This window comes from Mobula birostris, chromosome 3, assembly GCF_030028105.1.
Source record: "Mobula birostris isolate sMobBir1 chromosome 3, sMobBir1.hap1, whole genome shotgun sequence".
Taxonomy (NCBI): Eukaryota; Metazoa; Chordata; class Chondrichthyes; order Myliobatiformes; family Myliobatidae; genus Mobula; species Mobula birostris.
The window spans coordinates 223,993,006-224,018,903 of NC_092372.1; the positions used below are offsets into that span (position 1 = coordinate 223,993,006).

At 43.4% G+C, this 25,898-nt stretch overlaps 1 protein-coding gene across 1 annotated transcript in view; it reads right to left on the minus strand.

The window, feature by feature from the left end:
• Positions 1 to 25,898, minus strand: part of arhgap39 (Rho GTPase activating protein 39) — a 682,545-nt gene that overhangs the window by 373,298 nt on the left and 283,349 nt on the right. The window contains 1 exon segment of the mRNA XM_072252088.1: positions 14,042 to 14,399. Within this exon segment, the coding sequence (XP_072108189.1) occupies positions 14,042 to 14,399 (358 nt within the window).

Consider the following 25,898-nt stretch of genomic DNA (forward strand, 5'->3'; position numbering starts at 1 on the left):
GACGAGTTGGAGGTGGCACTCCGGGCTGTCCATGTGGTTGGGAGAGAGAGGAAAGAGTGGTCTGATTTGGAGGTATTGTCTGTGAATAAATGTTCTAGCTCTGGCAGGCTCCGCCTGGCACTTGAGATAGTGTCCACCCCAAGAGGGGCGGAGACTTGCGAGACGTGGGTGGAGTGGATGAGTGGCAGTGCTCGGTTGAGGGAGAGCGACAGGGATTGGTTGAAAGTTTGAGTAAGCGGGCTGGTGACGGTGTTAGAGCTGTCAGGTTCACTTACACCGTAGTGACAGCTGTCAGTTATTTGAAAGAGGAGGAAAAGTTTTCAGTGTGTCTTCTCTGGCGAGGAGGGTGGCTAAATTGCTTGCAGTGCCAGGGGGATCATTTCAGGGGATCAGTTGTTCAGCTGATCAGAGAGGTGTCAGGAAACTTAGTGGAGGCCCGGTGGGGGAACGGCTTAGGGTCTTTGGGGAAGCACATTCCCAGCAATGTACCAATGAACTTCCGAAAGGAAAAGACCCTATTCCTGAAGGCTTAGAGGGGCCACGCCCCAGGGTGTCGCTATGGATAGAGGGAAGCGATGCTAAAGCTATCCTCGACCCCGGGGCACAGATCAAGTTGTTGTACAGTTCGTTTTACAACCGGTGTCTGAAGCATTTATCCTTGACAACCGCAAGGGCACCGGAGACTTTGGGTACTAGTGGCAGTAGTTATCCAGAAGACAATGATTGGTTAATGACCCTGGAGCTCATGGGGGCATTGTCTGGGCACCCAGCGTGTCGAGTTGCTTCTGAGGACGTGTGTAGCAGCCTTGAGCAAGTACCAAATTTAAACAAGACCCGGCGGTGGTACGGCCTGGGGAAAGTAGCTGAGGGTGAGACCCTTTTAGTAGATGCTCCGAACTACCACGAGGGAGGGGAGTTGACCGCTGAAGACACCTCAGTGAGAGAGAGGTCACGGCAACCGGACCTTAGCGGCGTGGAAGATGAAGGGAGTGTGTGTGTGGATTATGCGATGTGGTTTAATGTGCTGCATCTGAGGGGTGGATGTTGCCAGATCCTGAGGAGTGCGGCTGTTGAGCTAAAGATGGCCTTTACTAGATCCCTAGGATTCTTCTGATCCAAAAAGATGCCCAAGGGCATATCCGGAGTCCCTGCATCCTTCCCGCGGGGCATGAGGAAGACCATGGGGTAAGTGAAGGTGTGTGGAGTTCTGACGTATGTGGATGACCGCCTAGAACTTGGATTCGCCTGGGGGGACTATGAGGCGAGGCGAGTGGCTGAGCCCGGGCGACAGAAGCGAAGTGTCAATGTGGAGGAGTTTTTGGCCAGAGGAGTTTGGTGCAATGTGAGGAAAATGACCCGACATACCAGTTGAACTTCCTGGTGTTGGGACAGACGGTGGTGGACCGGGGGATGGAAACCCAGGTCGTCAATCTGAATGAGACACAGGGAAGAGAGGGGATTTGCACCGCATTGCGGTCATGTACTGATGAATTAATCCAGCGAGAAGAAACAATGACCCACCTTCGAAGGGATCAGCAGAAACTCAAGATGTCGATTCAGAACAGATTGGAAGACTTGCAAGTTGGGGAAGATCAAGGAAGTGTTCTGACTAAGGTCAACAGAAAACCGAGAGCCCAGGGAGGGGAGTTTGACTACACTCCCGAGGAGGTAAAGAAATGGAGGACAGATCTCGGAAAAGGGAGGTGGACGCTTGAAAGGAACCTGAAGATGACTATCGCGAGTTTAACTGAAGTGGAAAAACTGAACGTTGACCTGGAGGACGCCTTCAGGAAGAAACAACCGGAGGCTGAACATCCTTTAACTGCTGCTTTTCAGGTCAGGGTGGAAGAAGCTGGTGGGGTAACTGCGTCCCAGATTGAGATGGCCAGGAACCCTGAGTCAGAACTGCTGAGGCTGTGGCGAGAGTTGAAGGAGTCCCCGAAGAAGCTGACGTCTTGACTGCAGGAGGCTGAAGGGGTAGCCCCGGCTAAATGTTTCAGTTTGGAGAAACTTAAACAGCAGCTACCGATCGAGGGAATGAGGAAGGATACGGATTCGAAGGATGATGTGCTGCACATGTGGTACATGCTGCCTTTCGCTAACTTCCCCGGGATTGAGGAAGAGACCTTTGGCCCTTCTCCCACTGAGTCAGGTGTAGTGGGAAGGGCTAGCTGTGGGCAGTCTGAGTTACGGCAGGATCAGGAAGGAGGAAAGGCGGGGCCCCGGACATGGGACTGGGGGCTCCGAGCCGTAGTGGTGGCCTGAGTGAGAGAGGAGTTGGCAAGCAGGCCCGAGGTATCCCTAGTTGTGTCCGAGCCTTTTGGGTTTAGGTGAGAGGGTACGGAGGTCCCAGAGGGTTAAGAAGCTCCCAGATAGGTTGGCCTATGTAGCGCCCATGGGACGGGAGTAAGGTCCACTGTTTGGGGAGCACTGTCACTGTGTGTCTCTGTGTGTTGTGTGTCTGCAGGACTGGTTGGCGAGTTATTTAGAAGTCATGAGGACATGACTTTATTTGGTGGGGGGAGAGTGTAAGGGGGTTTCAGTTTTTATGTTACTGCGGAGGCTAATTAAAATGGCGTCTTTGTTATGTTAATCTGGGGAATGCGGCTTTGTTGTGTTAAACGCTGAGAAAGTTTGCGCTAGCAGCTTGTTTTTGCTTTAGAGTCTGATAAGAGAGTGCTATTAACCAATTGGGGAAGTTGTTATGGTTTTGGTTTATTTGAAGATACTGTATGCGCGGGGTTTTGGGGCAGAAGGCGGGAGAGCGAGACAGAGGATGGACGAGGTGTTGTGAGTCCGCTAACGGGGTCGGACCACGAGCGGGACGTTCGGCGAGGAGACGGAGACGGACTCGTGTGGAGCGTCTGGTCAACCACCGTCGTTGGTCCCAGGCAGCCGGTCGAGGTGGTCCGAGGGGGTCGCAGGGTGAAGAAGGTGGTCCTTGAGCTCCAACGGTTTTTGTGCACGAAGAGATTGAACTTTGATAAGTGTGGCGCCTTTTATTTTCCTTTTATATTTTATTCTCTTTTAACTATATAGTTCCAGTAATACCTATAAACTGTAAATCATTTAATTGCATCTGGTGTATTGTCTGTTATTTGGGTGGGGTGGGGTACCTCACACAGCATCCACACAAACTATTACCCAGTTTGGCGGGGCCGAGGCTGTTTCCCTAGACGACAGCGAGCCAAGCGACCCTGAGGGTGGCCAGGGGGTCTACACACAATTCAATATCCTTCTCCTTAGTGAATACTGAAGAAAAGAAATTGTTTAAAATCTCCCCCATCTCTTTTGGCTCCGCACATAGCTGTCCACTCTGATTCTCTAAGGGACCAATTTTATCCCTCACTATCCTTTTGCTATTTGTATAACGGTAGAAAGTCTTGGGATTTATTTTCACCTTACTTGCCAAAACAACCTCATATCTTCTTTTAGCTTTTCTAATTTCTTTCTTAAGATCCTTTTTACATTTACATGGATGGGAAAAGGGGAAAGGACAGGGAAGGAAGCAGGAAGCCCACAGAGACATTCTGTAACGATCAATAAACCAACTGTTTGGAATCTAACGACTTTACCTTTTGCCTTTAGAAGAATGTCCCTTTTGAACAGATATCAGGAAGAACCTGTTTAGCCAGAGAACAGTAAATCTGTGGAATTCCATAAGACTCAAGAGCAGAGTTAGGCCATTCAGCCCACTGAGTCTACTCCACTATTCCATCATGGCTGATTCATTATCCCTCTCAACCACACTCTCCTGCCTTCTCCCCATAACCTTTGGCACCCTTACTAATCAAGAAACTATCAACCTCCACTTTAAATATACAAAATGTTTTGGCCTTCACAGCTGTCTATGGCAATGAATTCCACAGATTTACCACCCTCAGGCTAAAGAAATTCCTCCTCATCCCTGTTCTAAAGGGACGTCCTTCTAATCTGAGGCTGTGGCCTCTGGTCCTAGACACCCATATAATAGGAAACATAAACATCTGAACATTTGCGCTCTCAATATCTGGGACATGCCTCCTTCTCATTGCTACTATAAGGAAGAATCTATTGCTACAAGATCTGGAAGACCCACACTCAATGTTTTAGTGCAAAGTTCAAAGTAAAATTATCCAAGTACATATAAGTCACCATATACACCCTCAAGATTCATTTTCCTGTGATCATACTGAAGTACAGATTTTTCCACTCCACCATAAAATTTCATAAACTCACTAGCACTTTTCTCCTCAGGCTGTGAGACTAATGAATACTCTGTCACCACCGAAGTCTTGTCACGAAGTTAGTGAGCTGTTTACTGTTTACTGTGCTGTGCACGACATGCATTTTGAATTATATTTTATTAACTTAACTGTGGTAATATTTTGCTTTATGTGTTGCGGGTGATACATGTATTGTGTGTGCTCCAGAGGAAAGTTGTTTCATATGGCTATACTTACGTACAGTCGGATGACAAACTTGAGCTTGAACACAAACGCTACCTTTTCTTTAGCTTTATTTTATTTTTGTAATTTATCATGATTTTCTGTCTTTATTCCGTACTGCTGCCATAAAACAACAAATTTCACATCGTATAATAAGTGAAAACAAAATATGATTCTCATTCATCATTTTCAGTTTTTATTTTAAATATTTTAGTATCGTGTTCCATACCGTCTGGATGAGTTTAGTACACAGTAATTTAGTTTTCAGTTTGAATTTTCTACAAATAAACCACAGTGCTTAATTTGTATTTTATGGCTTTGTTGACTTGCCTTGTTATTCTAAACAATTTGCAGCCCTACCTTTCGGCTTTAGGCTGCAAATTCCCCTCTCCACCACTCAAGGAAAACTGGGTCTCTTTAATTCTGAGACCCCAATGCACCATCTTGCAGTTATCTATACTGACACATCCATTCTTCTTGCCAGCTGTAAGCAGTCTGTGCACCCCAGGCTTGTAACTCTCCCATCAGGTGTAACCTTGTCCCTACAACTATTCTGTCAACCCCTTAAAGATTTAGTATATTTCAATAAGGCCTCTCATTCTTACAAACCAGATGCTTAGGCCCAGTCTTTCTTGTTTCGTTTGGGCAGCATGGTAGCAATGCTTTACGGCACAAGTTATTAGACTGTGGTTCAATTCCCGCCTGTCTGGAAGGAGTTTATATATTCTCCCAGTGACTGTGTGGGTTTCCATGAGAGCTCCAGGTTCCTCCCACATTGCAAAAGATGTACAAGTTAGGGTTAGTAGGTTGCGTGCATGCAGTGTTGGTGCCAGAAGCATGACATGCCCAAATCTTACTAACCCAAACCCGGACTGTGAACGGCACATCCTTGGACTGTGTTGGGTGTTGACACAAACAACGCATTTCGCTCCATCTTTCAATGACTCGATTATATATAATAAAGCTAATCTTTTAATCTAATCTAATCATACAACCCTTCCCAAGAGTCATTCTGCTGAAAGTCTACGGTCTCCCCCAATTGCAAGAATAATTTTGCCTTGGGTAGGGATACCAGAGAGGTACATAAAAATTGAAAACTTTCTAGTTGTCTCAGCTTTAAGGGCAAGTTTCATATCATCATTACATCTTGTGTGAAAAGTTTCGCAAATTTAAATAATAAGCTTCTTGCAGAGTATCTTATGGTTTAATGTTCAAAGTACATATCTGTCACCATACAACCCAAAGATTCATTATCTTGCAGGCATACTCAGTAAATCCAAGGAACATAATAGAATCTATGAAAGACTGTATCCAACAGGACAGACAAACAACCAATGAGCAAAAGGCAACAAACTGTGTAAATATATAAGAAAAAAAATTAATAGCGAAAATAAATAATTAAACCAGACAGCAAGCTTGAGTGTTAATTCTAGCAGCTGTGATATTAAAGCTTGAGCAGATTACAAAACGAGAGCAGAACTTCAGGCTGAATCACGTCCCGAAACCAGCTGCCAAATTGTAATGTATAATTATTCCTCAGAACTAACAAGGATCAAGACTACTGTTCTGCCATTTTAATGGCTTGATCTTCAAAATTATTTTGACTGGGAACTCTGGAATTTGATTTATACACTCAGTGGCCACTTTCCTAAGTACCTCTTGTACTGAGGGCATGTTCATGGTTTTTTGCTGCTGTAGCCCATCCATTTCAAGGTTTGACATGTTGTGCATTCAGAGATGCTCCTCTGCACACCACTGTTGAAACACGTGATTATTTGAATTACTGTCACCTTCCTGTCAGCTTGAACCAGTCCGGCCATTCTCCTCTGATCTCTCTCATTAGCAAGGTGTTTTCGTCCACAGAACTGCTGCTCACTGGATATTTTTTTTTGTTTTTTGCACCATTCTCCATAAATGCTAGAAACTGTTGTACATGAAAATCTTAGGAGATCAGCATTTTCTGAGATACTCTAACCATCCCATTGGCACCAACAATCATTCCACAGTCGAAGTCACTTACACCACATTCCTTCACCATTCTGATGTTTGGTCTGAACAACAACTGAACCTCTTGACCATGACTGCACGCTTTTATGCATTGAGTTGCTGCCACATATTTTCCTTAACGAGCAGGTGTACAGGTGTACCTAATAAAGTGGACACTGAGTGCACATTTTGCAATAATGATTTGATACATCTCTTCCAGAGTGGTAAACGACAAAATATGGCTCTTCAGCTCAGCTTTGAGTCCCATCAATGAAGAAAATGTAACTTCAGAGGATCAATTACTGAGATTATTCTGGAGGTACATTGCATTTCAGCCTCAATCAATTTGCTACAGGTACAAAGCTGTCCAGAAAAGCATTGACAAATTAACAAGAGAAACCTTGGTTTCTCATTCCTTTTCTGCAAGCAAAAATAGAATATTAAAAAAATAGATTGCAAAAATATTGGATTGCCCTTTGTGGCGAGGGGTCGTGTCAAATAATGAATTAAGTTATCTTAAAGGTTAGTAATAGAGCAGCTGTAACTCCAAGGAAAAGTAGACGGTCAGAACACTAAATGAAAAACTATTCGATTTTAAAACACTGTTTTACTAAAGATCTCAAAGTGTTGCGTTTGTGTTCATTCAGAAAGATGATGCATTTTCCAAGGGTTAAGGAGGAATGGGTATTGATGGAAAGCAGTGATCCTTGTGTATGGTTTTCACTAGTGTGCTTGCACAGCCCCACAGTAAGGTTGCAGTTAGTGCAAAGCTATTGCAGCTTGGAGCGTTCCGGAGATCGGAATTCCATTCTGGAGCTTCTGTATATCCTCCCCATGGAACACATGGATTTTCCTCGGGTGCTCTGACTCCCTCCCACAGTCCAAGGATGTACTGGGTAGGTTCATTGGTCATTGTAAATTGCCCCATGATTCAGTTCGGATTAATCAGGGTTGTGGGGTTGCTGGGGTTCAAAGGGTCAGAAAGGACCATTCTGCGCTGTATCGCTAAATAAATGGATAGTGCACAGTCTGAGGCAGCTAGGACAGAGAAGTCCACAACTATAGAAAAATAACTTTTATATCAAACAAGAGATTCTGCAGATGCTGGAAAATCAAGGCAACACACACAAAATGCTGGAGAAACCCAACAAGTCAGGTAGTATCTTTTGGACTGCCTGACTGCTGAGTTCCTCCAGCACTTCATGTGTGTTCTTCTATTTCCAGAGTGCCTTTTCTGATCTGTAGACACACAAAAACATTTTAAGGCCCAAGTGTGTGTGTTTTTTTTCGAATATACCCTCAGTGGCTACTTTATTAAGTACACCTGTACACCGATCGTTAATGTAAATATCTAATCAGCCAGTCATGTGGCAGCAACTCAATGCATAAAAGCATGTTGACATGGTCAAGAGGTTTAGTTATTGTTCATACCAAACATCAGAGTTTTGGGAAGTAATGTGATCGAAGTGACTTTGACCATGGAATTATTGTTGGTGCCAGACAGGATGGTTTGAGTACCTCAGAAACTGCTGATCTGGGGTTTTCATGCACAACACTCTAGAGTTTACAGAGAATGGTGCGAGAAACAATATCCAGTGATTGGCAGTTCTGCAGGTGGAAACGCCTTGTTAATGAGAGGTCAGAGGAGAACAATCAGACTAGTTCAAGATGACAGGAAGGCGACAGTATCTCAGATGACTACACATTACAACAGCGGTGTGCAGTAGAGCATCCCTGAACACACAATACATCAAACCTTGAAGTGGATGGACCGCAGCAACAGAAGACCACACCAGCTTCCACTCCAGTACTTAGTAAAGTGGCCTCTGAGTGTATGATGTCCTGATGAAGAGTCTTGGCCCGAAACGGCGACTGTTTACTCTTTTCCACAGATGCTGTCTGGCATTTTGCGTGTGTTGCTCAAAAACAGTAATTCTGGATTATTTCCTGAGCTACATGTAAAACAACATAGAGCATTACAGGACAGTACAGGCCCTTCAGTCCATGATGTTGTGCTGACCTTTCAAACTACTTTGAGATCAATGTAACACTTCTCTCCTGCATAACCCTCCATTTTTCTATTATCCATGTGCCTATCTGAGTCTCTTAAATGCCCCGAATGTATCTGATTCTACCATCACTCATCTACCCACATACCCTCCAATCCGTGTAAAAAGCTTAATTCTGATATTTCCTCTTATTTTCCCCTAATCACCTTAAAATTATGACCTCTTGTATTAGCCCTTACCATCCTGGGGAAAAGTCTCTGTCTATCCACTCAGTCTATGCCTCCTATATTCTTGTACACTCTGTCAAGGCACATCTCGTCCTCCTTTGCCCCAAAGAGAAAAGCCCTAGCTCACTCAACCTAACTTCATAAGACATGGACACAAGTAGACTCAAAATAACAAATTCCATGACATACTGTATGTTAGTGAAAATAAACCTGATTCTGTAATGAATAAGCAGAGCTTACCTTGACAATTTGATTTTTGTAACAGTTCTTCTCTCTCTTTACTGAATATTGAAAGTCCTAGATAGAGTGGATGTGGAGAGGATGTTTTCAACACTGGGAGAGTCGAGGACCAAAGGGCACAGTCTCAGAATTGAATTACATCTCTTTAGAACAGAGATGAGGAGGAATGTCTTTAGCGAGAGTGTGGTGAATCTGTGGAGTTCATTGCCACAGACGGCTGTGGAGACCAAATCATTGGGTGTATTTAAAGTAGAGGTTGATATGTTCTTGATTTGTAAGGGTGTCAAAGGTTACAGGATGAAGGCAAGAGAATGGGATTGAAAGGGAAAATAACTCAGCCATGTTGGAATGATGGAGCAGACTCAATGGGCTGAATACCAAATTCTGTTCCATGTCTTATGGTTTTAAATTGTCACATCAATGGCATTTTCAAGACTCAAGATTCAAGATTCAAAAAACTTTATTGTCATTCTAACCGTACATCAGCTGTGCAGGGCAGAATGAGACAGCGTTTCTCAGGGGCAGTGCAATCATAACATAACAAATGCAACACCAAATAATAAACATAACAATAAATAGTAAAACACAACAGGCACATGTCAGTTAAAATCAGTTATAAGTGTCCAGTGCAAGTTAAAAGTGTCCAAAGCAGAGTCAGGTGGAGCAGCTATTTAGCAGTCTGACTGCCTGTGGGAGGAAGCTGTTTAGTAGCCTTGTGGTTTTAGTTTTGATGCTCCTGTAACGTTTGCCTGATGGCAGAAGAACGAACAGTTCATGGAGAGGGTGTGAGGGGTCTTTAATGATGTACTGTGTCTTCTGGAGGCATCGACTCTGAAAGAGGTCTTGGACAGAAGGTAGGGAGACCCCAATAACCTTCTCTGCTCCCCTAATCACCCTCTGCAAGGCTTTTTTGTCGACAGCACTGCAGCTGGAGAACCAGGTTGTCCAGTTGTCCAGAATGCGAATATCACCTAAGTACCAATCAGGCTGACAGGTGGTTGACGTTATAATGTAATCAGCAAACTCCCTTCTTAACTCCTGAAAAACCCATAACAGATTGGGAACTGTAATCGTTTTGTCGCCTTCCCACTCTTAACATAACTGGCCTTTAGCTTATTTTTTTTAAATGTGATGATATCATTTTGCAGTGGCCTAGCAAGAACCACATTTACTGTCTTTACTCTTGGAGACTGAAGCCCTTTTCCTGAAGTTTACAGAAACAATTTTTAAAACTTACACCTAAAATTACACAGCTGATGACTCAAACAATCAAATCCTTTTCTTTACAGATGTGGATAACCAAGAGAATTTCTCCCATTCACAAAATGGCCTGCAGTCAAAGTAACACTTTACAGTGTTAGCTGTAAGACTGGAGTTCAATTCCCTCTGCTGTCTATAAGGAGATTGTAGGTTCTCCCTGTGATGCATGGGTTTCCTTTGAGTGCTGAAATAAAGGTTAGGGCATGCTACAATGGCACCAGAAGCATGGTGACACTTGTGGACTGCCCCAGCACATCCTGAGTGCTAACAACGCATTTCACTGTATGTTTCAATGTACATGGGAAAAATAAAGCTAATCTTTAAAATGATTCCATTGCTTCATCATACTGCATCTTCAAGAAACCTGCGGCCCCCTTCCACCAACCTCAGCACAAAGCACCAGTCCTAAAAGATCTGAGTGTCAAAAGAATCAGACTCCCTCAAAATGCTCTTCAGCTTTTTGCTGGGCACTGCATTAGAGCAGGCTTGGTGGTTTTCATTTTCTACTCCTTGTAGCCTGGTCACCACAATATGCTTACACAGGGGCATGACCAAGATTGGGAATTTATAACTGGAGAAATCTTGGACATTTGAATAGGTGCTTAGCGCAGAAAGACGTGGAGGAATACAGGGTGAATGAGATTAATGTAGGTCAACATCAAGGTCAAAATGGATGAGGGCTTTTTCTTTATCAGGATTTATGAGGATGCGGTCTGAATTAAAGGAGCATGTCTTATGAGGATACATTGAGTGAGCTAGGACTTTTCTTTTTGAACCGAAGGTGAATGAGAGGTGACTTAACAGAAGCGTACAAGATAATTAGGGATATACAGTAGATCAAGTGGACAGCCAGAGACCTTTTCCCAGGGCGGAAATGGCATAATTTTAAGGTTATTGGGGGAAAGTACAGGGGATTTATCAGAGGTAGGTTTTCTACACAGAAAGTGGTCGGTACGTAGAATGCACTGCCACGGTTGGTGATAGACGCAGATACAATAGTGGCATTTAAGACACTCTTAGATAGGCACATGGATAAAAGAAAACTGGAGGGCTATGTGGGAGGGAATGGTGCGATTGTTCTTGGAGTAGGTTAAAATGTCAGCCCAACATCATGGGCTAAAGGGCCTGTACTGGGCTACTCAATGTTCTGTTGCCTATGTTTTACGATCTATGTTCTAAGTTCTAGCTTCTTAGTTGTACATAGTAAGTTCTACATTCTAAGTGCTACTCTGATTTTATGGATTTTGGAAAGTTCAAAGGAGATTCAAGAGGGAATACAACATCGATCAGTTTTCCTATCAGTAAAGTATAAACCTGCAGTCAAAATAATTCAGTGAGTCCTAACAACACACATCAAAGTTGCTGGTGAACGCAGCAGGCCAGGCAGCATCTCTAGGAAGAGGTGCAGTCGACGTCTCAGGCCGAGACCCTTCGTCAGGACTAACTGAAGGGAGAGTTAGTAAGAGATTTGAAAGTGGGAGGGGGAGGGGGAGATCCAAAATGATAGGAGAAGACAGGAGGGGAAGGGATATTTTAGATTTAAGAGGGGAAACATTTTACACAGATAAATGGACAGAAAAGGTTTAGAGAAATTTGGGCCAAAAACAAGTAAATGGGACTAGCTTGGTTAGACATCTTAGTCAGCATGGACCAGTTGGGCAGCAGGGCTTGTCTCCATACTCTATAAATCTGTGAGTTTGAGAACACTCACAGCTCTGAGCAATAGATCTTCTGGCACTCAGGAGAAGTAGAAACACATTTATTATCACTGTTGTTCTGTAGCAGCAGTGCAATGAAAAACATAAAGAGTCGATGAATTACAAAAATATAGATAGTTTTAGAAAAAGGAATAATGAGGTGTGTTAATTGGTTCATGAACCAAATCTAATGGCGGAAGGGAATAAACTGTCCGTGAATCGGAACAACATTTATGGAGAGAAACAAACAGTCGACGCTTCGGGCCAAGACCCTTCATCAGGACTGGAAAAGAAGGGGGAAGATGCCAGAATAAGAAGGTGGGAGTAGGGGGAGGAGGACAAGATAGAAGGTGATAGGTGAAGCCAGGTCGGCAGGGGAGAGCGGATGAAGTCAGAAGCTAGGAAGTGATTTGCGTAAAAGGTAAAGGGTTGGAGAAGAAGGAATCTGATAGGAGAGGAGAGTGGACCATAGGAGAAAGGGAAGGAGGGGGGGAACTGGGGGAGGTGACTGGCAGGTGAGGAGAAGAGATAAGAAGCCAGAGCGCAGAATCGAAGAAGAGGGAAGGAGAAGGGGGAATAAAGTACTGTGTTGGAGAAATCAATGTTCATGGTGGAATACGAGGAGTTGTTCCTCCAACCTGAGAGGAGCCTCATTGTGGCAGAAGAGGAGGCCATGGACCAACAAGTCAGAATGGGAATGCGGAGAGGAATTAAAATAGTTAGCCACCAGAAATCTCACTTTTTGTGGATGGAGCGGAGGTGCTCAACAAAGCTGTTCCCTGACCTGTATCAGGTCTCACCAATGAAGAGGAGCCTGCATCGGGAGATATTGTACCTCCGCTCTATCTCAAAAACCAGGATTTCCCAGTGGCTAAGCATTTCAATTCCATGCTCCACTCTCTCCTCTTCCATCAGGTTCCTTCTTCACAAGCCCGCTACAGTTAACACCTATCACCTCCCAGTTTCTTAAATCTTTCCCCCTCCGCCACCAATCTGGCTTCACCTATCACCTTCTAGCTTGTCCTCCTTCCTCTCCCCCCCACAAACCTTCTTATTGTGGCATCTTCCCCCTTCCTTTCCAGTCTTGATGAAGGGTCTCAGCCCAAAACGTCGACTGCTTATTCATTTCCACAGATGCTACCTGACCTGCTGAGTTCCTCCAGCATTTTGTATGTGTGTTCATATATCTGCCTAAATGCATCTTCATCATTGCTATTGCATGTGCTTCTACCACCTCCCCTGGCAATGTATTCCAGACAACTACCACTCCTGTGTAAAAAACTGCCTCGTGGACATCTCCAATTCACATTATTCTCTTATTGTGGAAAGCTAGTTGTACTAAAAAAAGAAACCTGTGCAAACAAATCTACATTGATCCTCAGGGTTCCCTTACACATCTTTCAGCTTCTGATATACTGAGTTGTATCTCAAAAGAACATCACAAAAAATGCACTCTGTGGCATAACATCAGTTCCTGAAGTTGTTCACTGGCACATGTGACTGAGTCCCAAGCATGAACTAATTAAATGCACAGGTATCATCAGCTTTCACACTTAGCCATTTAAAAAAATATATTTATTTACTGATACAACATTGTATCAGAGACTTACTGCCCAATGAGCCTAATCCACCCTATTAAACCTACGTGACCAATCTAACCTTCAGAACATAGGAGGAAACGGAAGCACCCAGAAGAACTACGCATGGGGACAATATACCTACTCCTACAGACAGCGGCAGATTTGAACCTGGGTTACTGACGCTGTAATAGCTTTCCGTTAACTACCACGCTTACCATCAAATAGAGGAAGGCTGTGAGCCCAACTATTGGTGGCCAATATTAACCCTCAGCACATCCTAACCCAAAGGTATTTCTGGCAACATTTATCTGGTCCTTTATCATATGCAGTCCAACAACCAATGTCAACCCTTACCAAATCCGGTTCTTCATCTTATGCATTCCAACAACCAAACAGAAACCAACCTTCTGTTCACTGAGTGGCAAGTTATCATAAATTATTTTGGTAACGAGCTGTAGAAGGGCTTGGTTAGTTTGTGGAACGAGTACGTAACAGCAACTGCATACACATACCATAAAGAGCATACTGGAGCTCTTAATCTTACCTCTCCGTATCCTCTTTCCCGATGATCTGCTGGGCTTGTTTTGGCCGTGCTTGTTCTTGAGTCCGATCGGCCTCCAGCTCCTGCTCTAGTGAGGAGCTGGTACTCCCTTCTCTGCTGATGTTGCTACTGCGGCCAGGGCTGTTGTCGGCAGAAGCTCGGCTTGGTGAGTCAGTGTTCTGCTTTAATGTCTGCAGTTTGGCTAGCGGAATGATGTCACAGTTCTGAGGCCTGTGCCAGACTGTCCTCTGAGTGGTGGCATTGTAATAATAAAACCTAGAGGTGTTGGGATCAAAGAGCTCCCACCACTGATTCTCATTGGTACGCTTTATTCGGACTCCAGAAGGTGGATCCCAGACACATTCTCCAGTGATGAGGTTCGCGTACATACGCTCTCGAGTTCGAGGCTCAATGATCTCCACCCATTCCAGCCTTAAAGATAAATGAAAGGTTTATTGCAGCATAGGTACACACACACACACACACAAAATGAAGAATCCCTCCCACCCCGCTCATAGACTGTTTGCCCCACTCCCATTGGGGAGGAGGCTACACAGCATCCACACCAGGACTGCCAGACTCAAAAACAGTTTCTTTCCCCAAGCAGTAAGGCTGATCAACACCTTCACCCACTAACTCCACCGCTACTTTATCATTTCCAGTCAGTCACCTAGCATCACACTATGGATATATAATCAGTCTATGTATATAAGCTATTTTATACAGTATATTTATATTTATTGTGTTTTTATTATTATTGTGTTCTTTATCTTTTGTGCTGCATTGTATCGGGAGTAACAATTATTTAATTCTCCTTACACTTCTCATTAAGCAATCTTGAAAGTTGAATATACATGCCAATGTTCTTTAAAGCAAATGCTTTTTGCGAAATATATCACGTCTAGTGTGGCTGCAACCCCACTGTTAACGTTTATGCATGAAGACAACTTGAAATTCCAGATGGTGATGTAATTACCAGATCTCGTTGGATCACAAGCTCACATCAGGATCCTGATAGATCACAAGAAAGTGAGCACCAGAGCTTGAGAGATCATAATAGACCATAGTCTTAGAAACTGCAGCTCAGAAACAGGCCCTTTGGCCCATCTAGTCTGTGCCAAGCTGTTATTCTGCCTCACCCAATCGACCCACACCCGGATCATAGCCCTCCCATCCATATACCTACCCAAACCTCCCATCCATATACCTACCCAAACCTCCCATCCATATACCTACCCAAACTTCCCATCCATATACCTATCCAAACCTCCCATCCATATACCTATCCAAACCTCCCATCCATATACCTACCCAAACCTCCCATCCATATACCTACCCAAACCTCCCACTCAAAGTTCAAAGTACATTTATTATCAAAGTACATACATGTCACCATATACTACCCTGAGATTCATTTTCTGCAGGCATTCACAACAGAACAAAGAAATACAATAGAATCAGTTGAGTACTACACACAAACAGCCAGTGGGCAAAAGAAGACAACTACGTAAATTCGAAAATAGACAGATAGATACATAATATTGAGAACATGAGTTGCAGAGTCCATGAAAGTGAGTCCATAGGTTGTGGAACCTGTTCAGTGTTGAGGTGAGTGAAGTTCTCAATGTACCCATCCTGAATAACAATATTAAAATAGATGAACCTTCATGGATACAATAACTTTTCAGCATAGCCTGTCACCTCCATACTGATGTGCTTTCTTCACGAGCTATTTAAACTTAATCCTGTTCTGCTTGCTCCCTAAAGACATCAGTATTCCCTTAAGTAATGCTTTAGTTCTATTAATCTATGGATTCAGCTAAATCAAGAAGGACATAAGGAACACGAGTGGCTCAGAGGGCAAGTTGGATCTGCTCTGCCAGCCAATAGATCATACTGATTTGATCCCTGCTTCAGCTCTCCTCTCTCTAACCTTCAACTCTCCTATTAACCAAAGAGCCTGTGATCTCAGCCTTGAATATATTTAACGATTCAGTCTCAAATGGCTTTTTTTTAGCAGAGAAATCGACACAGTCACAACCTTGCAGAAACGTAGCAGGACAACATCCCATACACCATCAATCTACAGACCACGACACTCAGGGACTTGGGCTATATTATTTTTTTGTGTGACTGTACGTTTTATTGCTACATGTGCTTTGTGCTATGTGTGACTGTTGGTACTGAGTTTTACACCTTGGCCTGTGGAACACAATTTAGTTTGGCTGCATTTGTGTGTATGGTTGAATGACAATTAAACTTGAACTTGAGATGAAATTCTCCTGCATCTCAGATTTAAATGGGTCGCCCTATACCCTGAAACTCTGCACACCAATTTGCCTCCCCTCTACCCTCTGCAACCTGCCACTCCCCACCCACCCCGACATCCAGCAGTTATACATTTCCCTGGAAGGAGATACATTTGCTCAGAATCCTCTAATGCTGCATAGTCTTCTACGTGGCATGGTAACGTAGCGGTTAGTGTAACACTATTAAAGCACAAGTGAGCAGGGTTGAACTCTCACGGCTGTCTGCAATGAATTTGTACGTTCTCTCCATGACTGTGTGGAATTCCTCTGGATGCTCCTATTTCCTCCTGCATTCCAAAGATGTACGGATTAGGGTTGTGAGTTGTGGGCATACTATGTTGGTGCAGGAAGCATGGAGACTCTTCCGGGCTGCCCCCAGAACAATCATTGCTGATTTGATTTGACACAAACAACACATTTCACTGTATGTTTCATGCACATATGACCAATAAAGCTAATTGCTAATTAATTAGATATGCTAACTAAAGTGGAGATTTTTTGAAGGTAGTCAGAGTTGGAAGTCTCTGTAATGACTACCAATATTCAAACCTAATGGCTATGAGGGCTTCTACAATGTGCTAAAGCTTGTAAGCAAGAGCACAACCCTCTTAAACTGCTTTCACAGTATTATGTGATTTATTAGAAGCCTTTGCAAAACATTTTTGTCTTGAATCATTGCCAAGCAAAACTCATGTAAGGTAGTTTTGACAAGAGGAATCAGTATGATAGAGCTGAGGATGAGCCAACAGGTTTACAAGTAGATGATGGGTGTAATATGAATGTAAGGAAGGAAAGGTTAATGATTGGGTACAAATGCAGACAGAGCAAAGAGTTAAATTGTACCACAGAGGCAGAATTCAAAAGGACAAAGTATGCAGGACTGAAGGTGCTGTATTTAAATGTACGTAATATGTAGAATAAGATGGACGAACTCGTGGCACAATTAGAGATCGGTCAGTATGACATTGGCATCACTGAGTCGTGGCCGAAAGAAGGTCATAGTTGGGAGCTTAACATCAAAGGATGTAGTTTGTATCGAAAGGACAGGCAGGAAGGCATGGGCGCTGTGTGGCTCTGTTGGTCAGAGATAGAATTACATCTTTAGAAAGAGCTGACATAGGGTCAGAGAATGTTGAATCTTTGTGGGTGGAGTTAAGAAACTGCAAGGGTGAAAAAAAACATTATGGGAATCATATATAGGCCTCCAAGTAGTAGCCAAAATGAGGGGTTGAGATTGCAAAGGGCGCTGGAAAGGGCATGTAATAAAAGTAATGTCACATTTGTAATGGTGCACTTCAATATGCAAGGGGATTGGGAAAATCAGGTTGGTGTCAGGTCGCAAGAGAGGAAGTTTGTTGAATGCCTACAAGATGACTTTTTAGAGCAGCTTGTGCTTGAGCCAACTCAGGGAAAGGGCCATCTTATATTGGGTGTTGTGTAATAATCCAGATTTTATTAGGAACTTAAGGTAAAGGGACCCTTAGGAGGCAGTGATCATAACATAATTGAATTCATATTGCAATTTGAGAGGGAGAAGCACAAATCAGATGTATCACTATTGCAATTGAAAGAAGGGAATTATAGAGGCCTGAGAGAGAGCTTGCCAGGTGGACTGGAGAGGGATACTGGTGGAGATGATGGCAGAACAGAGGTGCTTGATGTTTCCGGGAATAGTTCACAAGGCAGAGGATATATATGTCCCACAGAAGAAGTTGTTCTCAAATGGCAGGGGTAGGCAATCGTGGCTGACAAGGGAAGTTAAGGATAACATGAAAGTCAAGGAAAGGTAGCAAAAGTAAGTGGGAAGTTGGATGATTGGGAAGCTTTTAAAATCCAACAAAAAGGCAACTAAAGAAGCCGTAAGAAGGGAAAAGATGAAATACAAGGAAAAACTAGCCAATAACATAAAACGCAAACACGAGGAAATCTGCAGATGCTGGAAATTCAAGCAACACACACAAAATGCTGGTGGAACGACTTCCAGGTGAGGCGACACTTCACCTGTGAGTCGGCTGGGGTGATATACTGTGTTCGGTGCTCCCAGAGCGGCCTTCTATATATTGGTGAGACCCGACGCAGACCGGGAGACCGTTTCGCTGAATTACTACACTCTGTCCGCCAGAGAAAGCAGGATCTCCCAGTGGCCACACATTTTAATTCCACGCCCCATCCCCGTTCTGATATGTCTATCCATGGCCTCCTCTGTCAAGATGAAGCCACACTCAGGTTGGAGGAACAACACCTTATATTCCCTCTGGGTAGCCTCCAACCTGATGGCATGAACATTGACTTCTCTAACTTGAGTTAATGTCCCTCCTTCCGTTCTTACCCCATTCTTTCTTTCTTTATCTATTTATTTATTTATTATTTTTCCCTTTCTCTCTCTCTTTTTTCTCTCTCTGTCCCTCTTGTAATAACTCCTTGCCTGCTCTCCATCTTCCTCTGGCACTCCCCTCCCCCTTTCTTTCTCCCTAGGCCTCCTGTCCCAAGATCCTCTCCCTTCTCCAGCCTTGTATCCCTTTTGCCAATCAACTTTCCAGCTCTTGGTTCTATCCCCTCCACCTCCTGTCTTCTCCTATCATTTCAGACCTCCCCCTCCCCCTTTCAAATCTCTTACTATCTCTTCTTTCAGTTAGTCCTGATGAAGGGTCTCAGCCTGAAACGTCAACTGTGCTTCTTCCTATAGATGCTGTCTGGCCTGCTGCGTTCACCAGCATTTTGTGTGTGTTGCTCCAATAATATAAAGTAGGATACCAACATTTTTTTTTCAGTTAAATAAAGAGTAAAAGGGAGGTGAGAGTTGATATTAGACCACTGGAAAATGATGCTGGTGAGGTAGTAAAGAGAGACAAAGAAACGGCAGATGAACTTAATAAGTACTTTGCATCTGTCTTCATTGTGGAAGACACTAGTAGATGCATTGGTTATGATCTTTCAAGAATCACTTGATTCTGGCATGGTCCTGGAGGAATGGAAGATTCAAATGTCACTCCACTCTTTAAGAAGAAAGGAAATTCTAGGCCAGTTAGCCTAACCTCAGTGGTTGGGAAAATATTGGTGTCTATTATTAAGGATGAGGTTTTGAGGTACTTGGAGACTAATGATAAAATAAGACAAAGTCAGCCTATTGTCTGTAGAGGGAAATCTTGCCTGACAAATCTGTTAAGAGTTCTTCGAGGAAGTAACAAGCAGGGTGGACAATGCAGAGGCAGTGGATGTCATTTACTTGGATTTTCAGAAGGCATTTGATAAGGTGCCGTACCTAAGGCTGCAAAACAAGATAAAATCCAGAGGCATTACAGGAAAGATACTAGCATGGACAGAGGAATGTCTGACAGGCAGGAGGCAGTGAGTGGGAATAAAGGGGGCTTTTTCTAGTTGACTGCCAGTAACTAGTGGTGTTCCTCGGGGGTCAGTATTGGGACTGCTACTTTTCACATTGTTTATCAATGATTTCAGATAATGGAATTGATGGCTTTGTGGCAAAGTTTGCAAATGATAGGTGGAGGGGTAGGGTGTGTGCAGGAATGCCTATCGAGTCTGGTCTATCATTCCATCATGGCTGAATTGTTATCCCTCTCAATTCCATTCTCCTGCCTTCTTTCTGTAATCTTTAATGCCCTGACTAATCAAGAACCTATCAACCTGCACTTTAAATATAGCTAATGAATTGGCCTCCACAGCCGCCAGTGCCAATGAATTCCACAGATTCACCACCCTATGGCCAAAGAAATTCCATCTGCTGTCTGGTCCTTGACTTTCCCACAAATAGAAAATTTCACTCCACGTCCACTCTATCTAGGCCTTTCAATAAACGCTATTTCCAAATACAGAGTGCAAGTTGCTGGACTATGTCTATCTGGACCACATTAGAATACACACACGAGACACAATTTCCCAAATGAACAATTTCTAATGTAATTCTCACTAGCTGGGAATGCACTGGTGCATTCACAATGTTTCTCCAACCAACAAGTTTAACAGATGTAAAGTTTGGGGAGTGTTCTTGCACTCCACCAATAGATGAAGCTACGCACCTGGGCCAGGCATTGTGTCAATAAGTCAGTGCTCAGGGGTGGTAGGACGTTGAAGCAAATATAAAAATAATCATGAGATTGATGAAAAATAATGATGGGTGAAAGGTAGTAACTGTTTCTGAACCTGGAGTTGAGGGGCTTGAGGCACCTGTACATCCTTCATGAAAGCAGCAGCAAGAAGCCAGCCTGGCCTAGATGGTGGGCGTCCTTGATGATAGATGCTGCTTTCTTATGGCAGCGCTCCGTGTACATGTGCTCAGTGGGGAGGGCATTTCCTGTGACAGACTGGGCTGTATCCATACTTTTTGTACGCTTTCTTTCCCCTTTCCCCTTGTCTCTCCTATCCTATCTAGTGCGTACTGAAGCCATGGTCACTTCTAAGAATTACACGTCCCTGAAGAGTTTCCATTTGTAGAACATCAGAAACCTCCCCACAGCACAGCTCAAGAAAATGCCAAACAAGATCTGACAATGCTCTACTTGAGAAGATATCAGAACAGGTGGACAAAGTTGGAAGCATTAGGAAATCTGACAGGAAGAAAGGCCTAGGGAGTACATTCATGGTTTAGAACCTTGGTAGCTGAAGTAGTGGAGTGAATAAAGCTGCTTACATGCCAGAGTTTGAAGTTAAAGAGCAAACAGGACAGTTTTGAGGCAAAAAGTTCTTGGAACTTTGTATTTATGTTTTGTAATTATTTTGTATGCAGCATCAATAATCTTCCAGAAAGATGGAGTACAGACCAACCTACAATGGTGGATGTATATCCAAACATCATTTATGTGAACCAGGTGACCCTCAACACAGGTGTCCCTCAGGGCTGTGTCCTAACGCCTCCTTTACTATTTGTATACCTATGACTGTATCACCACTCACAGCTCCAATCTGCTAATTAAATTTGTTGACGATACTACAATGATTGGCCTAATCTCAAATAATAATGAGTCAACGTACAGAGAAGAATCCATCACCCTCACACAGTGATGTCAAGAAAACCTTTCCCCCAATGTCGCAAAAACAAAGAAGCTCCCTGGCCTACAGCATTATCATGGAAAAGGACAGAATCAGAGAGGACAGGAAATTTTTTAATTGGGCAAGGGCAAATTATGAGGCTATAAGGCTAGAACTTGGTGGTGTGAATTGGGATGATGTTTTTGCAGGGAAATGTACTATGGACATGTGGTCAATGTTTAGAGATCTCTTGCAGGATGTTAGGGATGAATTTGTCCCGGTGAGGAAGATAAAGAATGGTAAGGTGAAGGAACCATGGGTGACAAGTGAGGTGGAGAATCTAGTCAGGTGGAAGAAGGCAGCATAAATGAGGTTTAGGAAGCAAGGATCAGATGGGTCTATTGAGGAATATAGGGTAGCAACAAAGGAGCTTAAAAAGGGGCTGAGGAGAGCAAGAAGGGGGCATGAGAAGGCCTTGGCAAATAGGGTAAAGGAAAACCCCAAGGCATTCTTCAATTATGTGAAGAACAAAAGGATGACAGGAGTGAAGATAATTAGAGATAAAGGTGGGAAGATATGCCTGGAGGCTGTGGAAGTGAGCGAAGTCCTCAATGAATACTTCTCTTCAGTATTCACCAATGAGAGGGAACTTGATGACAGTGAGGACAATATGAGTGAGGTTGATGTTCTGGAGCATGTTGATATCAAGGAAGAGGAGGTGTTGGAGTTGTTAAAATACATTAGGACGGATAAATCCCCGGGGCCTGACGGAATATTCCCCAGGCTGCTCCACGAGATTGCTGAGCCTCTGGTTAGGATCTTTATGTCCTTGTTGTCCACGGGAATGGTACCGGAGGATTGGAGGGAGGCGAATGTTGTCCCCTTGTTCAAAAAAGATAGTAGGGATAGTCCGGATAATTACAGACCAGTGAGCCTTACGTCTGTGGTGGGAAAGCTGTTGGAAAAGATTCTTAGAAATAGGATCTACGGGCATTTAGAGAATTATGGTCTGATCAGGGACAGTCAGCATGGCTTTCTGAAGGGCAGATCATGTCTAACAAGCCTGATAGAGTTTTTTGAAGAGGTGACCAGGCATATAGATGAGGATAATGCAGTGGACGTGATCTACATGGATTTTAGTAAGGCATTTGACAAGGTTCCACACAGTAGGCTTATTCAGAAAGTTAGAAGGCATGGGATCCAGGGACGTTTGTCCAGGTGGATTCAGAATTGGCTTGCCTGCAGAAGGCAGAGGGTGGTGGTGGAAGGAGTACATTCGGATTGGAGGGTTGTGACTAGTGGTGTCCCACAAGGATTGGTTCTGGAACCTCTACTTTTCGTGATTTTTATTAACAACCTAGATGCGGTGGTAGAAGGGTGGGTTGGCAAGTTTGCAGACGACACAAAAGTTGGTGGTGTGGATAGTGTAGAGGATTGTCGAAGATTGCAGAGAGACATTGATAGGATGCAGAAGTGGGCTGAGACATGGCAGATGGAGTTCAACTGGGAGATGTGTGACGTGGTACACTTTGGAAGGACAAACTCCAAGGCAGAGTACAATGTAAATGGCAGGATACTTGGTATTGTGAAGGAGCAGAGGGATCTGGGGGTACATGTCCACAGATCCCTGAAAGTTGCCTCACAGGTAGATAGGGTAGTTAAGAAAGCTTATGGGGTGTTAGCTTTCATAAGTCGAGGGATAGAGTTTAACAGTCATGAGGTAATGATGCAGCTCTATAAAACTGTGGTTAGGCCACACTTGGAGTACTGTGTCCAGTTCTGGTCGCCTCACTATAGGAAGGATGTGAAAGCATTGGAAAGGGTACAGAGGAGATTTACCAGGACGCTGCCTGGTTTAGAGAGTATGCATTATGATTAGAGATTGAGGGAGCTAGGGCTTTACTCTTTGGAGAGAAGGAGGATGAGAGGAGACATGATAGAGGTATACAAGATATTAAGAGGAATAGATAGAGTGGACAACCAGTGCCTCTTCCACAGGGCACCACTGCTCAATACAAGAGGACATGGCTTTAAAGTAAGGGGTGGGAAGTTCAAGGGGGATGTTAGTGGAAGGTTTTTTTTTACTCAGAGAGTGGTTGGTGCGTGGAATGCACTGCCTGAGTCAGTGGTGCAGGCAGATACACTAGTGAAATTTAAGAGACTACTAGACAGGTATATGGAGGAATTTAAGGTGGGGGGTTTATATGGGAGGCAGGGTTTAAGGGTCGGCACAACATTGTGGGCGAATGACCTGTACTGTGCTGTACTATTCTATGTTCTATGTTCTAGCTGGTTGTGGACTACAGGAGGAATGGAGACAGGCTAACCCCTATTGACAGCAATAGATCTGGGTTTAAGAGGGTGAACAGCTTTAAAGTCCTCAGCATATATATCACTGAGGATCTCTCATGATGGGGAAAGAACAGTGAGGGCTAATAACTAGTAAATAGGGATGTGGATTGCACTACTGTGGTAAGAGGGAACCTTGGAACTAGAGACATGGAACGCAGCAGAGGCAACACTCACGTTTCAGTAACTTCAGTAATTATGTTATGGTGTGAGCCCATTGTTGTGATGGAAAATTGGATTTGTTGTTTGACCTGTAGACAATCATTTTATTCTGTAATCAGGACCTAGTGTGTTACTTAATTAAGTATTTTGGCAACCACTATTCTGTTATCAAAATGTCATTTTATTGGTAATCTCATCACTGAGAATGTAAAAGCTATACCGAATTCATGCTCAGGTAAATCAGCTTTGACTGAACACACAACCTCCTTACAGACAACAGAAGGAATTGAACTCGAGTTGCTGGCACTGTAATAGCACCATATAACACGACACTACCAAGCCGCCCCATTATTACTGACTCTTTGTAACTGTCATACTTTTTGGAACCGTAGCTTCTTAGTTTTTCTGCAGCAGATATCATGCCACTTGAATCTGGCTACTTTACACTGGAATGTTGTTCTCTCTAGTCTGAGTATGTGACAAACATGGCTTCATTTTCCTTGTTTTTTTTTCTTTGTTTTTCCTTTGTTCTTGTAACTCTTAATAAAATGGTCACAACCACCAAGTTTAATGCCTCATTCTTGACTTCTGAATAACCTGTGGATGAATATTGATCCAACAATATGAGAGAGACCATGTTGTGGGGTGGAGGGAAATATAGAGGGAGGAATGGGATTCCTCTTCTGGGAACCAACATGAAGGCAATAGGCTGACTAGGATTATTATGTTATTATAAGCATAAGAAAAATTAAAATCTTAACTTTAAAATGTACCAAGAGGACATGACATCAGAAGGTAAGATTAGAAATGGCATAATCTTATTGAAAAGTTGAGAAATGTTAAACAAACCGAGTCCCAGACAGGATTAAAGTCATTGGTCGTGATTGATTGCATTTTGATCCATGCATTTTAAAATATTTAGGGAAGAGATGGCGGAGGTACAATTAAATATATTTAATAATTCATTGGGAATTGGGCAACATCAAAGAATTAGCTGATAGACAACTATATTACTGTGTATTTGCAACAGGAATTAGAATGTGTCCAGGAAATACATAGAGCCTTAGTAACTGTATCACTATACCCAGCAAGGTAGATCACCTCACCGAGGATCTGCAATAGAAAACATACTGAGCTGGGATCAAAAGGTGGAAAATTAATCTTAAACCAGTATCAAATATTACCTAGACTACATAAGGTAATAACAGATAATATTGATTGCTATATTATTTACAAGGATGTCGCCTGGATTGGGGAGCATGCCTTATGAGAATAGGTTGAGTGAACTCGGCCTTTTCTCCTTGGAGTGACGGAGGATGAGAGGTGACCTGATAGAGGTGTATAAGATGATGAGAGGCATTGATCGTGTGGATAGTCAGAGGCTTTTCCCCAGGGCTGAAATGGCTAGCATGAGAGGGCATAGTTTTAAGGTGCTAGGAAGTAGGTACAGAGGAGATGTCTGCTAAGTTATTTTTTAATGCAGAGAGGGGTGAGTGCGTGGAATGGGCTGCCGGCGGTGGTGGTGGAGGCGGAAACGATAGGGTCTTTTAAGAGACACCTGGATGGATACATGGAGCTTAGAAAAATAGAGGGCTATGGGTAAGCCTAGGTAGTTCTAAGGTAAGAACATATTTGGCACAGCTTTGTGGGCCGAAAGGCCTGTATTGTGCTGTAGGTTTTCTATGTTTCTATTATAGGGTCATAAAAAAGGTTTTTGGCACATTGGCCTTTATAAATCAAAGTACTGAGTACAGGAGTTGGGATATTATGTTGAAGTTGTCTAAGTTATTGATGAGACCTAACTTGAAGAATTGTGTGCTGTTTCGGTCACCTACCAACAGGAAAGATGTAAACAGGATTGAAAGAGTGCACAGAAAGTTTACAAGGATCTTGCCAGGACTTGAAGAGCTAAGTATAGGGAAAGGTTAAATAAGTTATACTTTATTTGCAAGAGCATTGGAGAGTGAGGGGAAATTTGATAGAGGTATACAAAATTATGAGAGATAGGGTAAATGCACGCAGGTTTTTTACACTGAGGTTAGATGAAACTGGAACTAGAGGTCATGGATTAAAGGTAGAATATTTAAGGGGAACCTGAAGGGAAACTTCTTTACTCAGAGGGTGG